This window comes from Cutaneotrichosporon oleaginosum, assembly GCF_008065305.1.
Source record: "Cutaneotrichosporon oleaginosum strain ATCC 20508 chromosome Unknown ATCC20508_contig07, whole genome shotgun sequence".
In the NCBI taxonomy this organism is placed as follows: Eukaryota; Fungi; Basidiomycota; class Tremellomycetes; order Trichosporonales; family Trichosporonaceae; genus Cutaneotrichosporon; species Cutaneotrichosporon oleaginosum.
The window spans coordinates 22,379-45,612 of NW_027072176.1; the positions used below are offsets into that span (position 1 = coordinate 22,379).

At 60.3% G+C, this 23,234-nt stretch overlaps 7 protein-coding genes across 7 annotated transcripts; 2 read left to right on the top strand and 5 right to left on the bottom strand.

Annotated features, from left to right (window-relative positions):
* Positions 1 to 1,500: 1,500 nt before the first annotated feature.
* Positions 1,501 to 4,919, bottom strand: COLE_07229 (uncharacterized protein; the record flags this gene model as incomplete). The annotated part of the gene is made up of 5 exons (XM_018424392.2): positions 1,501 to 2,554; positions 2,591 to 2,753; positions 2,792 to 3,292; positions 3,588 to 3,840; positions 4,080 to 4,919. 5 exons carry the CDS (start codon positions 4,917 to 4,919, stop codon positions 1,501 to 1,503), a joined length of 2,811 nt encoding a protein of 936 aa, XP_018275691.1.
* A 2,489-nt stretch (positions 4,920 to 7,408) lies between these two features.
* On the top strand, positions 7,409 to 8,257 carry COLE_07230 (uncharacterized protein; the record flags this gene model as incomplete). Its single annotated transcript, XM_018426094.2, has 1 exon — positions 7,409 to 8,257. The coding sequence occupies one exon, from the start codon at positions 7,409 to 7,411 to the stop codon at positions 8,255 to 8,257; it is 849 nt and encodes a 282-aa protein (XP_018275692.2).
* Positions 8,258 to 8,795: 538 nt separating this feature from the next.
* COLE_07231 (uncharacterized protein) lies at positions 8,796 to 10,727 on the bottom strand (the record flags this gene model as incomplete). The annotated part of the gene is made up of 2 exons (XM_018426243.2): positions 8,796 to 10,285; positions 10,349 to 10,727. 2 exons carry the CDS (start codon positions 10,725 to 10,727, stop codon positions 8,796 to 8,798), a joined length of 1,869 nt encoding a protein of 622 aa, XP_018275690.1.
* Positions 10,728 to 13,510: 2,783 nt separating this feature from the next.
* On the bottom strand, positions 13,511 to 16,195 carry COLE_07232 (uncharacterized protein; the record flags this gene model as incomplete). The annotated part of the gene is made up of 7 exons (XM_018426093.2): positions 13,511 to 14,541; positions 14,584 to 14,738; positions 14,779 to 14,939; positions 14,972 to 15,440; positions 15,472 to 15,542; positions 15,579 to 15,829; positions 15,868 to 16,195. 7 exons carry the CDS (start codon positions 16,193 to 16,195, stop codon positions 13,511 to 13,513), a joined length of 2,466 nt encoding a protein of 821 aa, XP_018275689.1.
* Positions 16,196 to 16,603: 408 nt separating this feature from the next.
* Positions 16,604 to 17,950, top strand: COLE_07233 (uncharacterized protein; the record flags this gene model as incomplete). The annotated part of the gene is made up of 3 exons (XM_018421568.2): positions 16,604 to 16,958; positions 16,997 to 17,140; positions 17,181 to 17,950. 3 exons carry the CDS (start codon positions 16,604 to 16,606, stop codon positions 17,948 to 17,950), a joined length of 1,269 nt encoding a protein of 422 aa, XP_018275688.1.
* A 397-nt stretch (positions 17,951 to 18,347) lies between these two features.
* On the bottom strand, positions 18,348 to 20,287 carry COLE_07234 (uncharacterized protein; the record flags this gene model as incomplete). Its single annotated transcript, XM_018426994.2, has 2 exons — positions 18,348 to 19,760; positions 20,048 to 20,287. 2 exons carry the CDS (start codon positions 20,285 to 20,287, stop codon positions 18,348 to 18,350), a joined length of 1,653 nt encoding a protein of 550 aa, XP_018275687.1.
* A 556-nt stretch (positions 20,288 to 20,843) lies between these two features.
* Positions 20,844 to 21,976, bottom strand: COLE_07235 (uncharacterized protein; the record flags this gene model as incomplete). Its single annotated transcript, XM_018424391.2, has 5 exons — positions 20,844 to 21,076; positions 21,191 to 21,428; positions 21,461 to 21,672; positions 21,711 to 21,791; positions 21,826 to 21,976. 5 exons carry the CDS (start codon positions 21,974 to 21,976, stop codon positions 20,844 to 20,846), a joined length of 915 nt encoding a protein of 304 aa, XP_018275686.1.
* Positions 21,977 to 23,234: the final 1,258 nt, after the last annotated feature.

Here is a 23,234-nt window from a genome sequence, read left to right on the forward strand (position 1 = left end):
TTGCGGCCCCTCACGTTCTCCGAGGCCCGCCCAGATCAACCATGACTCTCAGACTCGCTCTACCGCAGCGATCAGCGAGTGCAGGCTTGCGCGTGGTGACACATGGCGTGCACCACGGCATAGCGTGCAGGCGTGCAGGCGTGCAGCACTCAGCTGCCAAAAGTAGGGCATGCTCAGCTAGGCCTTGCATCTTGTGAGTCACGACACGGCAGTGTTCATGAGGTCTCTAAGTGGTTCGCATCAATACATGCCCCGCGCAACCGCTGGTCTACGCGAACGTTGCGCGCGGCTGGAGCGGCTGCCTGCATGCGCTGGAGGGGCGGGGGGCGGGGGGCGGGGGGCGGAGGCTGGGAGCGAGGTGGGCTTGCGAAGCAGTAACGAGAAAGGAACGAAGCAGAGGGAAGGGGGGGGAGGGGGGGGGGGGGGGGGGGGGGGGGGGGGGGGGGCGACGGTCGCGAGGTGGCAGGTAGAGGGCGTGCCTTGTTGCTTGGCGGCTGGCGCATGCATCTGGAGAAGGGCCGCGAGCGTTCTGTCGTCTTGCTGGTGTACGTGCGTGGACCGAGTCGTGCTTGCGTGCTTCGGCGTCCGGGTGGTGGGCCACTGGTGCGATGTCGTGGCGTCGGCGGACTGCCCAGGTGCTAGACAGAAACTATGCCGATCTGCGGATCTGCGGCCGCGCGCGCGCACGCAGGCGTGTAGAGGCGGAAAAAACATGCTCAGTAGTAGATCTTGGTTGTAGTCATCTGCGCACGGCGCGTCCGAGTCTAATTAATCAGGCATCACTGCATGCGTTCCTGTCAGCCCTCTTGGTCAGCCCTCTTGGACTGCTCGGCTAAGCAAAACATAGAGCCTGGTGGCTGTGCACCAGAGTCAGTTGTGTCGCTGGGTTTTGGTTGGCTGCGAAGGACAAAGTTTCTTTGTAGTGTCAGAGTGGGGCGGCTCCGACCGTGAGCACGTGACGTCGAGATTCAACAGCAGAGGGATCAGAATTTATTCGAGCCCGATTTCAGTGTCTTTTGAGGGATGCCCCACTCTGCATTCAGTCACGACCCACTCTAGTGAACGTAGACCATAGGGCGTGGGGCATTTCGCAAGTGGGGGTACGCTAACAAGTGGGGCGTGCTGAGAGTGGGGCATGGGAGACTCTCTATCCTGAATCGCCCTCATGAGGAGCATCTCGTAAACCTGGATGGGTGGCTGGATGACCGCGGATGACGCGGATTCCAGCACCTCCCCCCCATCCCGTTGCCCATGAGCGCTCACATAGTGTTACAAAGAAGCAGTGTCCGCTAGAAGTACAGTTGGTATTTACAGGGGTGAGAGAGTACTACTATAAGGCAATGGGGCAGTCCCCTTGAAGTACGCCATGTTTTGAGTGGTGGGGATGCAGGAGACAGCCGTGACGAGCATGTCACATGATCGGAGAGGAGACAACGGGTGGTGATAAACATTGAAGTAGAGGCCAACCTAGTGCAGGGGCATTACGACGTCTGGAGAACTTCAAGGCGTCCGGTTGGAGACACTGCCGCGCGACGAACGCCTCCCACTGTGATGCGACCCACGACGTTGTTCGGCGCCACTGCCCGCGGCAAGTGTCGCTTCAGAGAAGACGGGGAAGTAGTCGTACTCGCTCGTACGCGTCCCGCTGGTGACGCCGCTCGCCGAGCTCATCGCCCTGTTGTGCGACGGGTAAGCGCCCATCATCGTCATTGAGCCTGGTGTTGACACGCTTGGCGTCAGACTGTACCGAGCCGTTGGTGGTGAGGAGGGAGGGGGTCCGACATCGACCAGGCGCCCAGTTGTCGCTGGTGGAGAGAGAAGAAGACCGCTGCTTCGAGTGCGCTCTCTCCGGAGATCGAGTGGCTCAGAGACAGTGCGTGGGACGCCAGGCATAAAGTCCCCGGAGGCGAGGATCGGAGGCGAGCTAGAGCCGGCCGTGAGCAAGCCTTGGTGGATGCTGGACCCGCGCGTGTGCCTCGAGATTGTTTCGCCCAGCTGCCGGATGTCGTCCTCCTCGGTGGTCTGCTGCATGCCATTCACCGACGTCCCCGCCGTCGTTGAGTTGTAGCTGTCGATGTCAAAGTCCGAGTAGCCCTCGACCATACTCTTCTGCCGCATCGTTTCGACGTGCTTGCGGGTGCGAAGTGTTGGGCTACTGCTGCCCGGCTCCATCTGAGCCATCTTGTACTCGACAACACCACTCTTGCCGTGACGCCGACGGTTCCAGAACCACCAAGCAAAGTACGCGCCAGCCGCAATGGCTAGGAAGCCGATCACGGAGCAAACTGCGATAATGGTAGAGGTCGCGACTCGCTTCTGCCCAGCGTTTGCCGCGGCGCTCTGCTGAGCATTGCCGGGCCCTCCAGCAGTGCCCGACGAAACGCCGCTGAGGGGCTGACGCTCCCGACGCACTTGCCAGAAGTCGCGGGCGGCGAGAGCGGGGTCGGTGAGCGGAATCATGCCGACAGTTGGCTGCCAAGTCGTTGGACTCAATCGCTGATCGGGATACTGATAGATCGAGTAAACATTCTTCAAGAATGAGGATCCGAGGACACTGGTGTCAGCCACCTATGGTCAATGGTAAACTCACAAGTCACCACGGTTGTTCAGGTCGGCATACTGCAGAACGCCAAGGCATCGCGAGAAGCTGGCGTCCTCCGTGTCGATGTAGCTCATATCCAACGGATGCACAGGGTAGTCAATGCCACCGAAAGTGAAGGTCAAGGTGAGAGGAACATTGCACGGCAAACGGTCTGCGAAGTCTCAGCCGTGTTCACATCATGGTACTCACACTTCCCATCTGCGTCAGGCTCAACGCCGAACGGCCCGTAGATCGCCGCCAGCATATTGCGATCGTTGACAAGGATGCCTACGCCACCTGAATCCAGCACGGCAACTGGCGACGTGCTGTTGGCGTCCGTCCGAGTCGACCCCAATGGGATTGACCTAGTCGTTGGCCCGACACCATTCTTCGGGTCGTTGAAGAAGGTGGCGTAGACACCGTCAAGTGGCACCCGCCAGTGCAGATAGCCTGTCCGACCAAACCGGGGGTGGGGAAGGATAGGCAGCCACTTGGGCGCGCAGGGGGATGGACAGACGCGCGAGTCGACTTCGCCGATCCCGAAGCTTGACACCGTTCGAACGTCCTCGCTCCGCTCGAGTGAGAGCGAGAAGTACCTATTTGTAGGCGCCGAGGCACCAGCACCAAAGAGATTGTCCAGGAAGGTCGCGCCGTCAGGTGACGAGCCGGTAGTGCCCGGTATGGTTTCAGTGATGAGTGAGTTGGCGGGCACTGGGGTCAGTGAGATTCTAGAGCCCACAGCTTTTCATGCTCGTCGGGAATTCCTGGCGAACACGAAGCGCACTCCCTCAGAAGGATCGCCGCTTCGCAGTACGCTGGGGCACGATCTGTGGGCACGCTATGTCTTATCTCGGCAACAGCCCCGACGGCGCTGTATTCCTCAGCAAGAGACCAGGCCGCGCAGTCATAGACTCCGCTTGCTCGCAGGAAAAAACTATTGTCTTTTGTACGCTCCCACCGTCGTCCCTCTGCCCATCTGCCCCGCACAGTCGTGTTTTCTACTCACGGGCGAGACCCAAAAGGCCTGTAAAGTTGCCGTCGCCGAGATTCTCGTTTCGCACATCTTCGGCCGAGACCATGGCCTGATACCCTATTCCGAATTGGCCGACAGTCACTTGTTCCCACATGATGTTGCCTCTAATGCTGCCGGAATGGTAGTCGATACCGAGTGGGGTGTCACTGTCAAGCGAGTGCGTGTCATTGAAAAGGGCAGGTGCATCCATGCAGTCTTTGGACGTGCAGTTCATCGATGCGATCCACTGGGCGTTAGTCCTGTGATACACGCTTAGTTTCGCCACACTTTGAGACTCTTTCAGTGGATGCCACGCAATGTGGGTTGTCTTCAGACGCATTAAACAGAGCCGCCATGTCCAGAGTCTTCCCGCGCACTGCCAAGACACGGCGCTGGTCGCCTCAAGCAATGGCTCGACGCCCGGCACGCCCGTCCGCCCAACCACCCACCGTCATCGACACCCTCACAACATCATCGCTTACTCACCATGTCTGATGATCCCAAGTCCACGAGCATGTTGACCGTTTGGGCAGATGTGGGCGTGGTAGGCGCTCGCTTCCGAGCATCGACACCGTCTGCCAAGTCGTGACCAAAGGTCATAGGGAGCGAGTAGACGGCAGTGTCATCGTTGCCGCCTGCCAGCGTCAAGTTGAATACGACGCCGGGAACAAAAGACACTTGTGCGGCGTAGGTACCAGAAGTTGTCGTAGTTTTGGATGCCGAGGGGGTAAGAGTAAAGGACCATGGCCGACCCTTGCCGGAAGACGTGGGCATAGCAGAGCTGGGCCCTGTGCCGTTCCAAGCCCCAGAGGATACGCCCGATGGCCCGGCGCTTCCACTGTTCGAGCTACTTGGAGAAGGGGAGGATAGTGGCGGACCACCGGGGCCGCTGCCTGAGAGCGTCAAGGAAGGCGAGGGTGATGAGAGCGCCGAGCCAGGTGCCCAGGGCGGGGCAAAGCCCGGGCTGACAGGAGTCGGGCTAGCGGAAGGCTCAGAGGGCGCTGGTGGTGGCTGTTCTTGCCTGGGACGAAGGCGATGCAATGGCGGTGATGGTGGTGGTGGTGGGTTGAGGGATGGGGGAGATGGCGGATCGAGATGAGACTGTGCAAGGGAGGAAGGCGACGAGAGTGAAGAGGAAGATGGAGCGGGGAAGTGGGCGGCCTCTGCCTGTTGGGGTTGCCATGGTATTTGGATCATGACTGTGATGGGATTGGGACGGTCGTGATGGAGATTCGAAGCAGCCGACTGGGAAGCTGCTGAGAGCTGTGACGGTGAGTTGCTCGGTTCGGCAGCGGACCGGGGTTGGTGCGAATGTCGCAGCAGCATGCCTTGGCGGCGGCGCGATGCTTTTGGGCAGGCTCAGGGGAGTGAACGGACGCGGGGTGTGGGATCTTGCATGCACAGCCTTTGTGAGTGAGGTAACTGCTGTCGGCGGCGGGCAGCAGCAGTAAAAGGGCGGTGGCACCGGCACCAGAGTCCGAGCACCAGGCGCGCGGGCAAAAAGACGACGCGAGAATACCGCGGAAGTGGGTGGCCTGATCTGTTTGTTAATCGATGGAGGTTGGTGGAGGAAATGGAACATACGTGAGACAGGAGTGTGAAGAGAACGTTTAGATGTCGCGTACAGCAAAGCCGAGAGGGAGGGAGTGTGTGTGCGTGTTGCGTCAAAGCGTGGTGTGAAAGAGTTGGCGTGAGGAGATGGCCAGACAACTGCGTCGATGATCGTTGAGGGGGGGGCGCGCGCGCGCGTGTGCGCGCAGATGAAGAGAGGCGGGGGGGAGGGGGGGGGGCGCGTGCGAAGTGCGCGTGCGCGTGTGGGAGGGTGATGATGGAGAGTGTGAGTTGATCAGATGACGATAGCTGGATGATGGTGTGGTGTGTGGAGGCGGAGTGGATGGAGTGGGTTGTGCGGGGAAGGGCAAGTGGAGGGAGGGGGGTGGCGCGGGGGGCTCTGCCTTGGTGTTGGGGTCGAGTGAGAGAAGAAAAGGAGGAGGAGGAGGAGGAGGAGGAGAGGAGATGATGAGATGTTGATGAGAGATGGAGAGAGAGTGAGAGAGAGTGAAAGAGCAGTGAGAGCGAGAGAGTGAACGACGTTGAGCGACGAGGAAAGGGTCAGAGCGCGGTAGGGTCGCTCCCAGGGACTAGGCGCATGAGACTGAGCGGGCTGCACACAGCTTGCTTCTTCCTTCCGTTCCGGAACCCGTGCGACTTGGTCTCGAGGCAGGAGTACAGTATAAGGATGTGCATTGTAATAATCCATGTGATTAGTAATCCTGCTGTAATGGCGAATACAACATGTCTTCCTACTTGAGACAATGGGAGGAGGAGGTGGGAAGAGGGAGCTTGGGAGGTATGAGGAACCAGGGCTGCGCACCAGGGGCCGGCGGAAGCAAGGGAGGGTCGGACGCCGAGTATCGCCCACACGAGCCAGGGGTCAGGGGCTGTCCGTTGCCGAAGATGGTGTTCTGCTCAACAAGCTTACTCGCCCCCCTTGTCGTGCCTCTCCGAAAGCAGCCCTTTCCTAATGCATAATGCGAATTGCTACATATGCACGCACTACCAACTATCAATACATATTGATACATGATAAATAGACATCCATCATGAGGATGTTACTCGAGTTGACGCCTTGCCTTGCATCAAAGCACGCATCTATGCACTGGCCCTCGTCAGCTCGGAGTATGTTCTCTCGCCCAAGGGTTTTGCTCAATTGCTCTATTTTGGTGAACAATCCTCAGCGCCCCTCGTCGCACGAGCCGCCACGCGCTATCCTGGTATCCGAGGCAGCCGAGGTCGACCAAGCAGCTTTTACAGTAGTCGCCTTGGCCTAAGACTCGACGAGTTACTGTATGCATTACGAATCTACTGGTGTACTGGAACACAATGTCTGTGAGGAGGGCACAGAGAATGCACAGCGGGTACACCGGCTTCCCTTCATGCCTTCATGCCTCCAAGCCTCTATGTAGGAGTCAAGGGATGGCGAGGGAACAGGGGTAGTCGGGAAGGCAAACTGCATAAAGCTGTGCCCTCACGCAAGCCCCGTTGGATTAGTAGGATCGTGGTGGTCGTTGGGCCGTTGGCCGTTGGGACATGGCCGCCTTCCGCGGGACGAACGGAACACCGAACACCGCCTTGGATTGTGTTTGGAAGAGTTAGTGCACAGCCGCCATTAATGAATTGTACTCTACGGTAGCAAAGAGTTGTGTTGGCTGGCATGTGGCATGTGGCTTGAGGATGCCTTTCCAAGCTTCTACCCCTCCCGCCTCATGCCTCATGCCTCAGGCCTCAGGCGTCAAGAGGTGGAGGGCTTCAGGGTGGTGTGTTGTGGAGAACTGGATGCTTAAGCGCAACATGCAAACAGGACCTGACAATCTGTCCCTCCAGTCATGGTTTGATCACCGGGGGCGCAGGGGGTGCCGAAAGGTGGGTCGACGGATCGACGGATGTGGCAGCCCGCTCGCGTTTCAAAGATCAGCGATCAGCGAGTAGTGATCAGCGAGTAGTGATCAGCAGCGATCAATTATTAACAATCAGCGATCGGCTAGACTTGAGGAATTGAGGAGTTTCCACTAAGACTACAGGCCGAAGCAAAGACGACACTGGCGCGCTTCTGTTTGACTAGCAACATTATGCTTACAAGGTTGACTGCTTGAACGCATCAGTGCCCCCCCCCCCCCCCTTGCGTCGCTCCGAATACACACCGACGCCGAACAGTCCAGGCCTTGTGGCATGTGACACCGTGGGAAAACGCCGGTCTTGGCCGATGATCCGATGACGCCTGACGCTGCACTCTGGACGCCGGAGCCTGACGCCTGATGCAGATCCGAGAGGTATGTACGCAGGCACGCGGGACAGCTCAAACAATTCAGGCACGCTTGGCGCCGAGCATCCGAGGAGACCGAGTACAGCGGGGGATCGGAGTGTGGGGTTGCGGGGTAGCCTTGGGGGTGGAGGCATGTGGGGCCCGAGGAGAGGCACATTTTGACTTGCATCGGATTGGTCGAGTGGATAAAACACATTTTGCCAGCTCCGTCACACGAGCCCACCTTGCCTCTGCTCGCTCTTTGACAGCTCCACTCGACTCGACTCGTCTCGTCTCTCTCTCTCTCCACACATCCTCTCGATACTCTTCTCCTCTCCGTTCACTTGACATCGCGACGACCTCCTCACTACTCTCCACTCTCCCCTCCCCGCATCGCATCGCATCCGCATCACCCGCATTCCTTCAGCGCGCCCCCCTCAACACCGATCCACAAACCACAAACCACACACCACCACAAAACAAAATGCACCCCCTCCGCGCTGCCGCTTTCTGTGCCCGCGCGAGCAACTTCCCTCGCCCTTCCTGCTCTGCCATCTACCACCGCCGCACCCTCTGCATGCCCCCCTTCCGCGGCACCCTCGAGGCCTCCGACGACCCCCTCCCCACCGACCAGGAAGCCTTCGACGTAAAGTCCACCCCAGACGTCTCCGCTGCCGATGGCATCACCCCCGAGGCCGCCCTCGCCGAGCTCCGCCGCCTCCGCAACAACACCGACCTCACCCCCGCCGACCTCGGTATCCACACCCCTACCCCCATCGCACCCTTCACCGACGTCGACCCCGTCACTGGCTTGGTCGTAGGTCCGGTCAAGCGGGGCTTTTTCTCCAAGAAGGCGGCTTAGAACACACACCCACACACAATGCCTGATGACTCGACGCCATGCCCATCGCCCAAACGCCTAGACACTCCAACGCCTACAAAATATTCAGACAAGACCCAAAGTCAAACTAAAAGTAACGACAGCATTGTCCTTGTGAGTTTTTGCCACCACATTCGCCGCCGCTGACTTTCAGTGACGCCCTGCATTTCATCGCACAGCAGTTTCTAATCACCTCGTTGTACATTCGCCCCCGCCTGCCATGATTGCCATGTATCCAACATTCTCATCACAGCCTGACCCACGCCGTTCGCTCTCGATGATGCTGCACACTCACAACACCCGCACGAAACTGCCAGGCCTACTCGCTGCATTCTGTGCCGCCTGATCAGCTAACTTCAGCCCATCTCTGACGCTCGCCAGTCCACGCCCATGGGTCCCTCCGGACCCATCCAACGATTCATTCATTCATTCTTTGATTCTATTCTTTGATTCTTAATGTGGGGCAACTGCAAACGGGTTTGATTGCCGGCAAGGAAGGCCACCTTGGACTGCCTCCATCTTATTTCGGAATGCACACGGCCCAGTTCTCGTCATACTCGTCCTGGGACTGGAACGCGAGCAGGTCGACAATCTCCTCGACGCCGTGGGGGAGGCGGCCCGCGCCGCCGCGCAGCTCGACCATGTCCGCCGCATGCCGGAACAGGACGCGGCAGTATGCCTCGACCGCGCGCCGGCCCTTGCGAGCGCGCACGGCGCGCGCCGACCGCGCCGCATGCCACTTCTCGCACCCCACGAACAGGAGCTTGACCTTGGGGCCGCGCTCGAGGCGGCGGCCGATTTGCTTGATCATCGTCTCGAGAAAGTCGGCGTCGTCGTCCTCGCCCGCGTCCGCGTCGGCGGCGCGCGTGCGCGTGCCGGTCCGCGACCCCACCGTCTCGTACACGAAGTGGTACTCCTTGCCCGCCTCGAACTCGGGGACAGTGAACGTCGGCACCCCGCCGGGCGGCGCGCGGATGTACACGATCACAGCACGCGACTGCGCGCGCGCAGCGGCGGGGGCGGGGGCGGGGGCGGGGCCGCCCGCACGCTTGCGCACCCGGCGCTGCGGGGCAGGCGCGGGGGCGGGCGCGGGAGCCGTCTCACGAGCCTCCCGCCGGTTCGCGGACTGGCGCCGCTTGTTGGGGCGCACGGGAGGGCCGACGTCCTTCGGGCGGTCGGCCGCGCGGCGGCGCGTCGTGTCGCCGGACCGCGCGTGCGGCGGGGGGCTGGCCGCGCGCTTGCGCTTGCCCTGCCCACCGCCGTGCCCGCGGCCGCGGCCCCGGGCGCCGCGGGCGGCGTAGTCGTCCTCGTAATCCGAGTCGGCGTTGGCATCGGACTCGCACTCGGACTCGGTCTCGATGGCCTCGGACTCCGAGTCCGAGTCGAACTCGTCCCGACCGTTGTCCCCGTACGTCTCCCGGTGATTTCTCGCATTCGGCTCCCGAATGCGGACCGCCTCGCCGAGGGCACCGTCCCAGCGGTCGTTGGGCGTCTCGTCGGACACGTCCGCGTCGTCGTCGGACACGTCCGCGTCGGACTCGTCGGACTCGTCAGTCTCGTCTGCGTGCAGATGGCCATACGGTCCGTACTTGAGCGACCAGCACTTGGCCCAGTGGTCTGGGTTGTGGATGTCGAGGTTGTGGTAGCGCTGCACCGGGACGCGGGAGCGCGGGACACGCCGGCGCGAGCGGTACGGCGGCGAGCGCTTGCGCGCATGCTTCGGGCGCCGGTACAGCGGCGACGCTTTGTCGAAGCGCGGGAAGGCGGAGACGAGGGGCCCGATCCACAGGCTCCGCGGCGTGCGGTTTGGCAGCGACACGTCGTACTTGAGCAGGTCTTCGTTCTCGCGCACAAACTTCTTCCAGTTGAACCCGAACGACTCGAGCTGCGTGGCGACACACCCGCCCTCCCACCCGTCCGTGACAATGTAGAAGCGGTAACACTCGACAGCGCGGCTGTCGACGACAAAGTAGGCGCAGCCTTGGATGTTGCCGTCCCAGTCGCGGAGGACTGGTGTCAGCAGTGGACGGGGTATGGGTGGGCGGGGATACACTGGGGTGTGAGGAGGCTTACAGTCGTTCATTGGAGATGTGTGGAGTGTTGCGTAGGGCGTTAAGTGTTGAGTGTTGCGTTGGGTGTTGGCGTTGGGCGTGGGCGTCGGCGTCGGGCGTCGGCGCTGGGCGTTGGCGTTGGCGTTGGCGTTGGGCGTTGAGTGTTGAGAGTTGGACGTTGGTCGTTGGCGCGGCGTGGGGGTCGTGGGATGGGTGGAGAGCCGAGGAGAGTGTGAGACGAGAGGAGTGTAAAAAGAAAAGGCCACCTTTATAAGACGTCCCCGGGATAAATCAGCAGTCCAACGCGTCGGCCGGGGTGGAAATATGGCGGATCGAGGGATCGAGGGTGAGCTGCAGGGATGTGACATTACGAGCAATTCAACAAATGACACGCTCGACATTCCTTCATTTCGCTAGAGCCGCCACATACACTTTCTCGCCCCCGCTTGGGCCACTGCGGCCATTCTCCTCCGCTCGCACTCCGCACGCATGCGCCCCAAGACTTTTTGGAAGCTCCACCGACCAGCTGGTTTCGTTAGCGAGTCGCGAGTCGCAGGGCCCCAATGACAGATACCCGAATAAAGGCGACTCTGAAGTACCAAGTTTGCCCTATAGCCCGTTGAGATCTGGTTGTGGTTTCTGAAATTCCTGCGTGATCACTGATCAGTGATCTTCTGATCTTCTGATCCACTGATCCGATGATCTAGGAATTTTTCGTCATTTCGACGCCTTTGTGGGCACCAGCAGCGGGTCACTCCGGAGTGCCCCAGTCACGGGGGTTCCCCGCCCTCAGCCCCATGTTCCCCATGTTCCCCATGTTCCCCGCTACTTTTCTCATGTTCACGGTCCACCGTACCAGACTGCTACCTCATACCGTCACAACTTGGACCCCGCCGTTCCCCAGCCCCGCTCATGAAATCCATGGAATGAATGTCTTCGAGCTTCCTCGTGCACGACCACTGCGCCCCAGCAACCAGCCCTCTCATGACTACCACGGCTTCCGCGCACGCCGTTCGAACAGCCCGTGCAGTTTAGAACCATGCCGCTGTTTTCCACCGTAATGTTGGGTCCGCATATCAGCGAACCGCCGTGCGAACCACTGAGTGCTCCGTAACCGCCGTTCCGTCCACCGCACACAACGTTCCTACTCTTCAAACCCCCAGCAAAACCAAGCACTTCCTTCTTTACCACCCATGCATGTCCTATCCGCCCAAGAGTCCCACTACAACCTATTCCGCATTTTTCCAACCGTTTACAATACACGGCGCGCTCCCAACGTCACTTGAAGTTATCCAAAATCACGTCTCCTCACTAGTATATCGGTTAGTATATTCGCCTCTCAGTCGAGAGCCGCTGTTGCGGAAGCACAGCGATACCGCGAAAGAGCAGGGTTCAACTCCCTGGTGGGGAGCAGGCATTGCTTTTGGGAGGGTAGACTGGGTTTTGCTGAGGGGAGGGGCGCGTGCGACAGTCCTGCGAGGCGTTATGTGTGCGGTGGTCGAATAGCAGAGACCTTATAGCCTCCGTCTTGCTTGTTTGTTTTTTTTCGATTACCTCGTACTCGGTTGAGGACAGTGGTGCAAGCTTATGAGCTAAGTGCACGTAGATGCATAGTAGTATGGATGATGAGACATTCTCGCGGGCATTTTCCATCTAGCGGCCGGCTTGCTCGAGCGCAAATACTCACCAGTGATGCTGCCACGGCGCCAAAAAACACCACAGCAGGCATGACATTCACCTACAGCTCCTCCACTCCTGCTCAACGTTCGCCATGCACTTTACATCTGCCACCCTATCACCCCCTCCGTGTCCCCTCCTGTCATAACAGACTGCCATGCATGTCATTCATATGCATGCCACTGCTAAACATAGGTCCGCTACTTCGTAGACATGTCACATCAAGTGTTTCGTCTGCACATCTAACCTTCGATAGCATGACTCAGATTCCCCACCAGACTTGACCCCGATACTTTGGACCTCTCCTTGACATGACAACGACCCACTTAAACTGGTTGGATATCATCGTCGTCGTCTTTGGAAAGGGTGTTGCATGGATGGCAGGGTCGGGGGTGTCAAGCTGGCGTATGATATCAGCGTCGAGGATATGGAGGCGGAGGAGGCATGGTGTACGAGCCGCTACAGTCAGCTTCATGTGCACTGCATTCTTGGGCTAGTCGAGAAGGTGAGTGTGGCGGGTGTGGAAATGTGAACTGTGCCGTCAACCTCGCCCATTGCCACCTCAGCCTCCTTCAGGTTGATTCAGAGAGTTCAAATGGCGATCAGTTGTCCATTTTAATGAAGCCTGTTGATGTGGTGATTGTGGAGAATGTGTAGTCAGAGGTGGGCACGCAGCGGATGATGGCAATACCACAGCCTAGTCAGCCAGGCCAGTTGTAATTCGGAAGAAGTCGCGTCGTGGAAAGGTCTCATCGATGCGGATGCGTTGGCCTGCGCGTGGGCAAAATCTCCCTCCTCGGCGGTCCGCACTGACTCGGCCTGCGCGAACTAGACCTACGGGGACTCGGTGTGGGTGTGTGCGGACTTAGCAGCCGCTGCCTTGACGGGCGGGTTCGCTGTCACGCCCACAAAAAGGCTCAAGTTGAAGGTTCGAGGCCGGCGGGGCAATTTGAGTCATGCTTGTTTCTGCTAGATTTATTGTCCTCGAGGCAGTCGGTGGACAGTCCGAACCTCGGTGATTGAGCATGAGAGCAGTATGAAGTAACGCTAGCGTAGTCTCAGCCGCAGTAACTGGGCCCCCGCGCCGCTGATTAGGTGAGCTGCGCTCGTCCACCATGCCAATGAAGCACCTGACGCCGTAGCTGCGACCTGGAAACACGGTGGCAGTTGTCTGCATCGAGTTCCAGTGCAGTGTGACAACCGAAAGAGAACACGCTGACGATCGTGAGACAATACCTAAGAAGCTCAAGAAGCTTAAGACCTTCGAAAGCATAGCAGATAACATGTCCTGCGGATGCGGCACAGATGCCACTCGCAAGCCTAGCTTGCCCTCAGTGGTGATCGTTAGCAAGCCAAAATTCCCTACTCATTGGTAGCGCCATGGGCGCCGCGCGGAAGGTGCTATGTAGCTGTAGACGGCCTACAGAACAAGAGCGGGCCGACATGGTGCTCGAACTAGCAGTAAAACCCTGATAAATGCCCGCTAGATCGACTACAGAAGCTGCGTCTACTCCTCCTCGTCCATGCCCTCCTCCTCGTCCGACTCCTCGTCCGACGCCTCGTCCGACTCTTCGTCCTCGTTCGCCTCGAGATCAAAGACGGACAACTCCTCCCCGCTAGCCGTAAGGATCCATGCGCTTCGGCGTCCTTCGGCCGGGTTGAGGGCTAAGCTCCAGATCGGATCCCGCCGCACCGTGCCCAGCGCCCGAGCGCGTGAAATCGGAAGGTGGTGGTCTGGGCCTCCTGCAGAACTGGACAGCTCTTCGCTCCCCACAGGCACCATAGCGGCGCGCATATCCTCCACCGACGCGAGCGCAAGCCATCGGCGGGGGCCACGCGCGAACACCAGAGCGATCTCCTCATCGCCGTAGAAGGCAGCCTGTACTACCTCCCCGCTAAAGCGCGCATGACCGAGGCTGTTGGTGCGCGCAAAGACATGCAGTGTCTTGTCGACGAGTGCCAGAGCCCAATCCTCGTCTCCGATCCTACGCTCGTCGATGACGGGTAGAGGGAATTCTACTGCAGGGGCAACATGGGAAGGGTCACGCACGCGAGCTGACGCTCCCACTGCGCAGATACTGGCCAGAAGAGTGTTGGCCCACGCCCAGGGCTCCAAGGTGGGCTCGCGTTTCGTCGTTCCTGCAGGTAATGAGGCGTCGGCCTGGTCATTTTCGCCGACTGTGTCAAATGAATCGTCGGGCTCCACGTCGGACTCGTCGGATTCGATCTCAAGGCCCGTGCTGGTCGAGCGGTCGGGAAGCGAGGCAAGCGAAATGTCGGAGGTCTGCGGGAGCGACGAGTTCTTCGGGGGCTGGCGTAGCCTAGCCAGCGTGGACGACATGACCGCGCAGAGAGGAGGTCTCTTAGGCTGACGTGGGAGGGGTACTTCCGTGAGGACGGCGTCAGATGCACCTATAACGTGAGGAAAATGTTGTTTGAAGTGTGAATTGACGAAGCCGTTGACCATGTACGACCAAACAAGCTTTACGTCGTAACTAGGGGCACCTGCTTCTTCACTCGCGACAGCGCGAGCCATTTCTGCATGTCAGCAGGCTCGGCCAATGCAAATGCAATACGCACCATACCGCAGCCACTTGAACCACTGCACTGCACTTTCCCATTCCAACGCTGCGGCCTGTCGCATCTCTTCGCAGAGCGCAAGAAGGCCACGGACGAGTGACAGGGCGCGCTCAAGCTCCCGGCGATCGAGAATAACATCGAAGTGGAACCGGCATCTGGCGTCAGTGTGTACCACTGTAGTAGAGGCAGACTAACAAGGTAGAGGCTGCCTGGTCCGCGTGGTGGCCTCGTGCCCAGCCGTTCATCTCCTCAAGAACGAGTAGCATACGCTCGAGCGCAGGGATGACGCTCTGCGCGAGCACCTTCATAACAGTGATGAATCCCTCCTGAACGGTCGCCTCCCACTTGGCTACGGGCTAGCATGAGCAGGGACAGCCCCGACACTCACCCTGTTCGTGAGGCGGTTTCCCAGCCATTCAGTGATTGGGGGGCTGGAGCGGCGGCACATGAGAAAACGGAAAAGATCTGCGTGCACAACTCGCACGCTCATGCCCTGCTGCTCGCCACATGCTTCAAGCTCCTCTCTCCACACCATAGTTTGTTTTTCGGCGTCCCTGTAGGCGGCAGCACAGCTCTCCAGGCCGCGGAACACGGGGTCGAGCAGATGCGCAATCTTGTCTGCTCGCACAGCAACCTCAAGGATGGCCGAGGGTACATCTTCCGGCGTCCCTGGCGGAAGAAGATATGTGCCGGTGAGCAAACGAGCAGAGGCGCGCGGCCGTTGCGCAGGGACTGCCACATGGAGCACTGATGGTGGAGGACGTGGGTCAGCAGGAAGGAGGGTGGAAGCTGCCTCGAGTTTCGCGTGCAGCCCCTTATTGGCGGCAGCTGGTGGTGGAGGCGCAAAGGGATTTATGCTGTGGTTAGCGGGTTTGTGGCAGCACTTACATCGCAGGTTTCGGCGGCTCGACAGGCTCGACATCGGGCAGCGAGTCAATGATCATAAGGGGAGCACCAGGCTGCTTTTAGCGCTAATAAGCAGAGTTTCTTCGTACCTTGTGAGGAAGCCAGACCGAATTGCCGCCCTTCCACTCCATAGGCCACCACGCCGTGCGCCTATCCCGCTCGTGTCCTTGTTCCCAGTCGGCCTCAGTGAGGTGCTCTAAGAGCGTGGGAGGCACGTATACAGCCTTTACCACCTCACCGGTGTGAACGGAAAGATGCTCGATCGTGCTCTTGGACGCGTTAACCGGAGCGCGTGGAGGCCAGCTTGGCAGCCTGAGCACAAGCAGCGAGAGAAAGAGCCCTTAGTGTCAGCATGATATCCTCACACAGGAGACCCACCATCGGAGCTCCAAGAAAGGCCGAGCACACGCCCAGTCACACATACTTCCCACACGGTCGCACCGCTTAAGCGCCACAATGACACGAGGCTACGCACGCCTGGGTGATCGTCATCTGGCTCGCGGACGAGGGCTGCGAGATCCATCACGGGATTAGCAGCTCGCGGGTGCAGTATGTGTGGGTACTTGAGATTCGAAGTAGAGGCAACAGTGAAGGAACGCGCGTCATTGTGGAGCATGTCGTGTTGCGACCTGCTTGGGGAGGAGTTGTCGAAGGTGGTCAAGGAGGTGGTCCCGGCGGCCGGAGGCGACGCCGCAGCTCCGATCATGACAAGAGCGGAGGAGGCAGCAGGCGTTTAAGCTTTGAAACAGAGCAGCGTAGTGAAATGGGAAGGAGCGACTGGAAGGCGGGGGGGAGCAAGGCGGCGAGGATGCCTGATGGCGATGGTCGAAGTTGTTGTTGACTTTGGTGATGCGCAAGTGGAGGGCCATGATATTAGCACGGAACTATTTCTATTTAGGTTGTAGGCTAATGGGGACTGTAATGAGAAGTGGAGTGGAGGGTGAGGAATGAAACGCCTCGCTCTTCGCTCTCTATCGCCCAACTCTTCTCCTCCTTCCATCCACCCATACCTCAATCCGCCCCCCCTCACTTCGTCCGATCCACTGCATCTCATAGAATTGTCTCTGACCGGCCTGTAAGGCTGCTATCATCTCCTCCCCGCGTAAGCGCCACGATGGAAGACTACGACATGGAATCCCCACATGCCGGCCAGGACGCACTCCGGCATCCGCGACACAGCAAGAGCCAGCGCGCGAAGAATAGCCACCCCAGCTCGCCTCCTCAGCGCTCTTCAAGTCCTCGCTACGCCTACTCGGATGTCGCTAGCGAGCGCGGTGACATGGATGTGGATGACGAGATCGACGAGCTCCTCTCGGACGATGCGCGGGGGGGCGAAGATCGCGGTGACGATGAGGAAGAAGACGACGGCGGTGAAGCCGGCAAAGCCGATGGGCAGCGCAATTGTTTATGGGAAGGCTGCGGCGAGGTCCTTGAGGACCAGGCTGAACTAGTCAAGCACGTGCAAGATGGTGGGCACATCAGTCTGAGGTTTACCTTCTGACGCCAGCGCATATCGGCACAGGGCGACAGCCGTACGCGTGTCTCTGGACGACGTGTTCTCGAGTCGGACAGCGACAGGCAAGCCGACACGCGCTGCTGACACACATGCGCTCACACACTGGCGAGAAGCCATACGCATGTCCCGAGCCTGGTGAGCCTTGCCCAATGACGCGCGGCTTTACTGACAACAGGCTGTGGGCGTACGTTTACCCGCTCTGATGCGATGAACAAGCACGTCAAGTCGATCCACGCGCCTGGCGCGCGCCCAAGAAGGCGCGAAGAGGTGGTGATCGATGCCGAGGAGCCGACCAATGCGGACCGTGACCTGGCCAAGGATGACGACTTGGCCGAGGTAATCGTGCGTCTGCGCTCCCGCGATCGCGTGCACTTCAAGCCTGCGAATGCGGAGGAGGAGGCTGCAATGCGGTACATGCGCGAAACGCGGCCGGGCGGGGCGCCGGCGCGCAACCGCCGTGGACGCAAGAATGCGGTGTCAGACAGCGATGAGTTCGACGAAGGCGCCGGCAAGAAGTATCCCAACAAGCGCAAGGTCGAAGGGTACCTCATTGACCAGGGCGACAACGAGGTGCCTATGATGAGCCGTTCGCGATGGCAAGCAAAATACGTCATGGCCAAGGCCAAGCTCATGCTTGTTGACGAGGAGAACAAGATGCGCCGCGACGAGCTGGCCTTCTGGGAGGCTGAAGAGGCTCGCACAATGGCCCTGTTGGGTCTCAGCGGCCCTCCGCGTCCCGTCGACGTTCCCAATTCGGCTGAGTCTGAGCCACGCCACTCAGAACCCCGCGCCGAACGCCAGCCCGCTGCCCGCCGCCCGCCACATTCGCGTCGTAGCCGAGGAAACGCGTCGCCTGAGCCCAACAGACGAGCGAGCGGACACCGTGGCCCCAAGCACGAGCCGGTGACCCTGGACGATGAGCTGTACGAGGCGGCTATGGGATAGAGGTGGAAGCATGTAGAGCAGCGACAACTATTGTAGCACACATATGGCAGTGGATTCCGAGTGTCTTGTAGAGGTGCATGTAAACGTGACCTCCTCGGTCATTTGCTAGACTCCGATTTGCCAGTCATCTCCGTGACAGCAGCCGGATTTTGTGGCGCTGCCCGAGATAGCACCCATTCCCTGTGTCGGCGGTCGACTTAGCCGATGCTGCGGTCGAGCGAAACAGGATATCGGGAGCGGTGAGGTCGCTCCGACTGTCACCGAGGCTGACGAGGTGCTGACTGCAGGCAGATGAACAGAGCTCCCTCTTCCAAAAAGATGCTCACGGCACTGTTCTAATACGAATACACAGCATGCATAGTGCGACCGGGAACAACAACTACTCTTCCTTGTGCGATTAGTTGATCTGGGGCATGGAGACGGCGGCCTGGGCGTGCGAGGCGTCCTCGTGGGGCCAGAGGGCAGTGGTGGTCTTGCGCTGGGTGTAGAACTCGAGACCAGTCTTGCCGTAGAAGGGGATGTCGCCCATGAACGAGCCCTTGGAGCCCGACCAGTTGAACATGGGGAGGGGGACGGGGATGGCGACGTTGATGCCGATCTGTCCGGGCTCGGCCTCGATCTCGAACTTGCGGCCAGTGGCACCGTTGGTGGTGAAGATGGCGGCACCGTTGCCGTACTTGTTGCGGTTGATGATGGCAACAGCCTCGTCAAGGGTCTCGGCCGAGATGATGTTGAGCACGGGGCCGAAGATCTCGTTCTTGTACGCGCTCATGTTGGTGTCGACCTCGACGACGGTGGGGCCGACGAAGTTGCCGGCGGGGTAGCCGGGAACCTGGACACCACGGCCGTCAAGGAGGATCTTGCCGCCCTCGGTCTCGACCGAGGCGATGAGCCCCTCAATGCGCTCCTTGGCGGCGGGCGAGATGACGGGGCCGAGGTCGGCACCCTGCTCGAAGCCGCCCGAGACCTTGAGGCCCTTGGCACGCTCGATGAGCTCGGGGATCCAAGCACGCGACTCGCCGACGAAGATGGCGACCGAGAGGGCCATGCAGCGCTGGCCGGCGGCGCCGAACGCAGCACCCGCAATGGCGTTGAGGGTGAGGTTCTTGTTGGCGTCGGGCATGACGACACAGTGGTTCTTGGCACCGAGGTTGGCCTGGACACGCTTGCCCTGGACGATGGCGCGGTCGTAGATGTGCTTGCCGGCAGCGTCACCACCAACGAACGAGATGGCCTTGATGTCGGGGTGGTCGCAGACACGGTTGACGGTGGGGGCAGTGCCGTGGACGACGTTGAGGACACCGGCGGGGAGGCCGGCCTTGGCGGCGAGCTCGGCAATGATCATGGTGGCTCCGGGGTCACGCTCCGAGGGCTTGACAACGAGGGTGTTGCCGGTGACGGTGGCGAGGGCAGCCGACCAGAGGACGATCATGGCGGGGAAGTTGAAGGGGGTGATGGCGGCGGTGACACCGAGGGGGTGGCGGCGCGAGTAGGTGTCCATGTCAGTGGTGACCTCGAGCTTGTCGCCGAGGAGGCCCGAGGTGACAGCGGTGGCGGCCTCAACGACCTGGAGACCACGGCCAACGTCGCCCTGGGCGTCGGCGAAGGTCTTGCCCTGCTCGAGGACAATCGACTGGGCGATCTCGGGGGTGTGCTGGCGGATGAGGTTCATGAGCTCGAACATGACGCGCTGGCGGCGCATGATCGAGGTCTGCGACCAGGTCTTGAAGGCCTCGGACGCGGCGCCGACGGCGGCGTTGAACTCGGCCTCGGTGGTCTCAGGAACACGGGTAAGGAGCGTCTGCGAGGACTGAGGGTCAGCGGTGCTCACTCAAGAGAGAGGCGCGGAGAAGTCCGAGGCGTGGCGAGGAGGCGAAGCCGCCGGAGCGGAGCTGCCTCGGCCCCGGCGCGAGATGCAAAGCAAGAACTGAGCACAGATCATGGAGCACGGGATGATGGAGCCCAAGCCAAGAGCTCCGGCCGCATACCGCCGCAGCCCCACTTGGGCCTCTCGGCTCTCGGAGCTCGGCATTGAGAATCGGCTGTCTCGCGCGTACAGTGTGTGTGTCGATATCACCACACCGAAATCAAACTCACGGGGTCGTGGACGTCCACCCACTTGCTGCACGACGACTCGACGAACTCGCCACCAATGTAGTTCTTGGTGTTACCGCCGAGGGCCGAGGTACCCTTCCACTTGGACGAGACCTCCTCGGCAGCCTTGGCGGCGAGGGGCGAGAGCTGCGACGCACCGCCGGTCACGGGGTGGGCGGCGGTCGAGGCGTAGCCGCGAGCGGCGCGGAGGGTGGTGGAGGAGAGACGGGCGGAGCGAAGCATGCTGTGCTTTTTGGAGAAGAGGGGGGAGATGAGAAAGAGAGAGAGGGGGAGGCGATGGCGACGGAAAGACAACTTAAGGCAGGTCGGTGCTCGCGGCGCGCGGCGGTAGTGCCGGTGGACCGTACAGTGGGCGTGCCTTCGGCTCGGAGCATTAGCCGAGACGACTGGCGAAATCTCGGCAAAGTTGATATTATCGACCCCCAGATAATTACCATCACATCATCATTGTTATGCCACATTCCTAATGGCCATTAGGTTTTGCATTCCGCCCCCAGCCCCCACAGTCCTCTCTGGGGCCGGACAACCTTGCAAGCCCCGAGCCGGCTCCCTGGCGCTACGCGCTCGCAAAGTCTTTGCCCACCATCGCCGCATATGCCCCGCACCTAGGACTGGACATGTCTGAGCGCCTGGTCCAGCCTCATCAGCCCTCGACCGCCTCGACACGACATGCCATACGTCCGCATGTTCTCTACACGTGCACACCCTGGACTCCACAGATGTCGGACTACCCGTTGCCGTTCAGTTATCGCGTTATCCTGCGAGCAGCAGCGCTCGCTCACAGCTCGCCTACAGCCGAGATGCCCAGGTCACGCCACATTTTGGGCCGTCCTTTATCCGTATCCGCGAAGTAGGCCTTGGCCGATGGCTGCTGGTCGTCGTCGGCCCACACACATGTCGCGCCTTGTTTCTCCAGCAGCACGCGCACTGTCGCCCACGAAAAGCGCACCATTCCGCGGTACCCGAACACAGGGTCGACGTGTTCGCGTAGGAAGGCCTGCGTCCTTGGGTCTGCAGTTAGCCACAGTCCTGGCAAGGATGACTCGGGCTGATAGGCGGGTTGTCGTATGTCGTATCCATCAAATGCCCACCAAGCCCGGCATCAACCTCCCCCGCAGTACTCACCCGATGGATATCCGCTCCCGTGGATCACTTCCGCCGCGTCCTGACCTGGCAGTGGACCTTCTGGGTCTGTCCAGTGTTCGATATACCGGTCGCGCGTGACTTTGGCGATGATAGACGCTGCTCCGACAATCTTGAACAAGCTATCGGCCTTGGGGCACACAAGAAACTTGATAGTAGGGAAGGCCGCACTCAGCCGATCTTGCCACACCTGGCTCGGACCGAGCGCGTCGACGAAGCACTGCAATCAGCACAGAAGACGAGGGTAGTCACCTCGCGGATGTTTAACCCGCGGTCCAATGCGTCGCGGATCAAACCCATGGTCGCGTCCTGCGCCTGCTGGTTTAAATTGATCGGCACGCGGCGCAGCATGCCCGCTGAGATAGCCTGTGGGGACAGGGTGCATGAAGAATAACACAAGGGCGCGTTGACGTCGAACGACTCCCAAAGCGCCTGCCGAACCTCGGGTTTCAGAGCCTTGGAGTCTGGTGTGAGCTGTGCCGCTGTGAGCTAGAATACCCACCATCGAACCCGATACCCTCCAGTGTTGATTTGAAAGACATGGGGCAGTAAGCTGCTGCGTATACCATGGGCCCTAGGACCGCTGCTGTCAGCTTGATACAGGCCTTGCAACTCACGTCCGCGCCCGGCCTCGTCGATGCCCATGATCCATCCTTCCTTGTTCTCGTCGGACGTTGGGTCGAAGTCGTCCGGCAGCACCGAGTGGAAGGTGTAAGAGTCCAGAAGCGGCGGAATCGGGTCAAGGTTGACGGGGTCTACATGTGTCATGATTGGAGGTGAGAGCTTGCTGCTGATGACGAGGCTGAGTGGGGATGGATGTTGTTGATTTTGGACGCGACGCGTCTGTAATGTGGAGGTGGAGCCACGTGACTTGGCCAACACCTAATCCATTCTCCCACGGGTGACGTCAACACACGAAGCACCCCTTTCGGTTTGGACGCGACGCGCTTGATCTTGTCAACAATTGCTCTCCGCATATACCATCTTAACATTGCACTGGATCATCAGCCGTTGTAATGTCGCTCACGAACGAGGAGAGCCTCTTCTCAGGATTGAGACGGCAGGTCGAGCAGGCTAGAGGTGAGTTTCTGTGGGGTCGTGCTGATATCAGATCGCCATCATGAGCAGCTGTCAGGCCTCGAGGCGGACAAAGAACGCCTGCACGCCGAGTGCGCGGCGCTGAAGCGCGAGGCCTTCGAGATGCGTGCATCCAACGCAGCTGCACTGGAAGAGCACCAGCGCCACCTCGCGGCAATCGCTCGCGTGCAAGCTGACCTCGAGGCGCTGCGGGTCGCGTACATTGCCGCCGACGATGACCGGGAGCACTTTCAAGCGGGCGAGGCGATGGCGGCGGACGAGGCGCAACAGCTTGGCCCCCTCCGGCGCGCATTGTGCTTCAAGGACGAGCGTATCCGCGAGCTTGAGGAGGAGGTGCGCGCTGCCAACGACTGGGCGGCGGCCGGCATCGAGATGGAGCAGGTTGTTGCTGCGGGTCTGCGAGAGCGGATCGGGCGCCTCGAGCGCCGCCTTCGAGACAAGAGCAGCGAGGAGCGTGCGCGCTCCGAGTCTGCTGAGGCCGAGCACGAGCTCGCTGTTGCGCGGGAGCAGCTTGAGTGCGTTCAGTGCGAGTTTCGAGATGCCCGAGAAGCTCTCACAAATGAGATCAAGACGAGCGCGCGCCAGCAGCGCCGTGCCGAGGAGGCGGAGGACGCACTGCGGGAGGCACGCGAGGAGGCGCGGCATTACCGTGAGGCTGCGAGTGAGCGGGACGCGCTACGTCGGCGGCTGGCGGAGCTTGAGGCGGGCGGGGGTAACACGACGTGAGTTGGCGCAATGTCGAGAGCTTACACCAGTCCGCGCGCACTACAGCCCGTGTCTCCCAACACGCCAAAGCAGGACCTCAACCCCGATAATGCGGTGTCGCCGTCCAAGATGGTCTCCCGATTGCACCGAGAACTGGCGCACGTCCGGACCCAACACGCGGCGTTGAAGGCGGCACACGACGAGCTCCGTGACAAGTACGTCC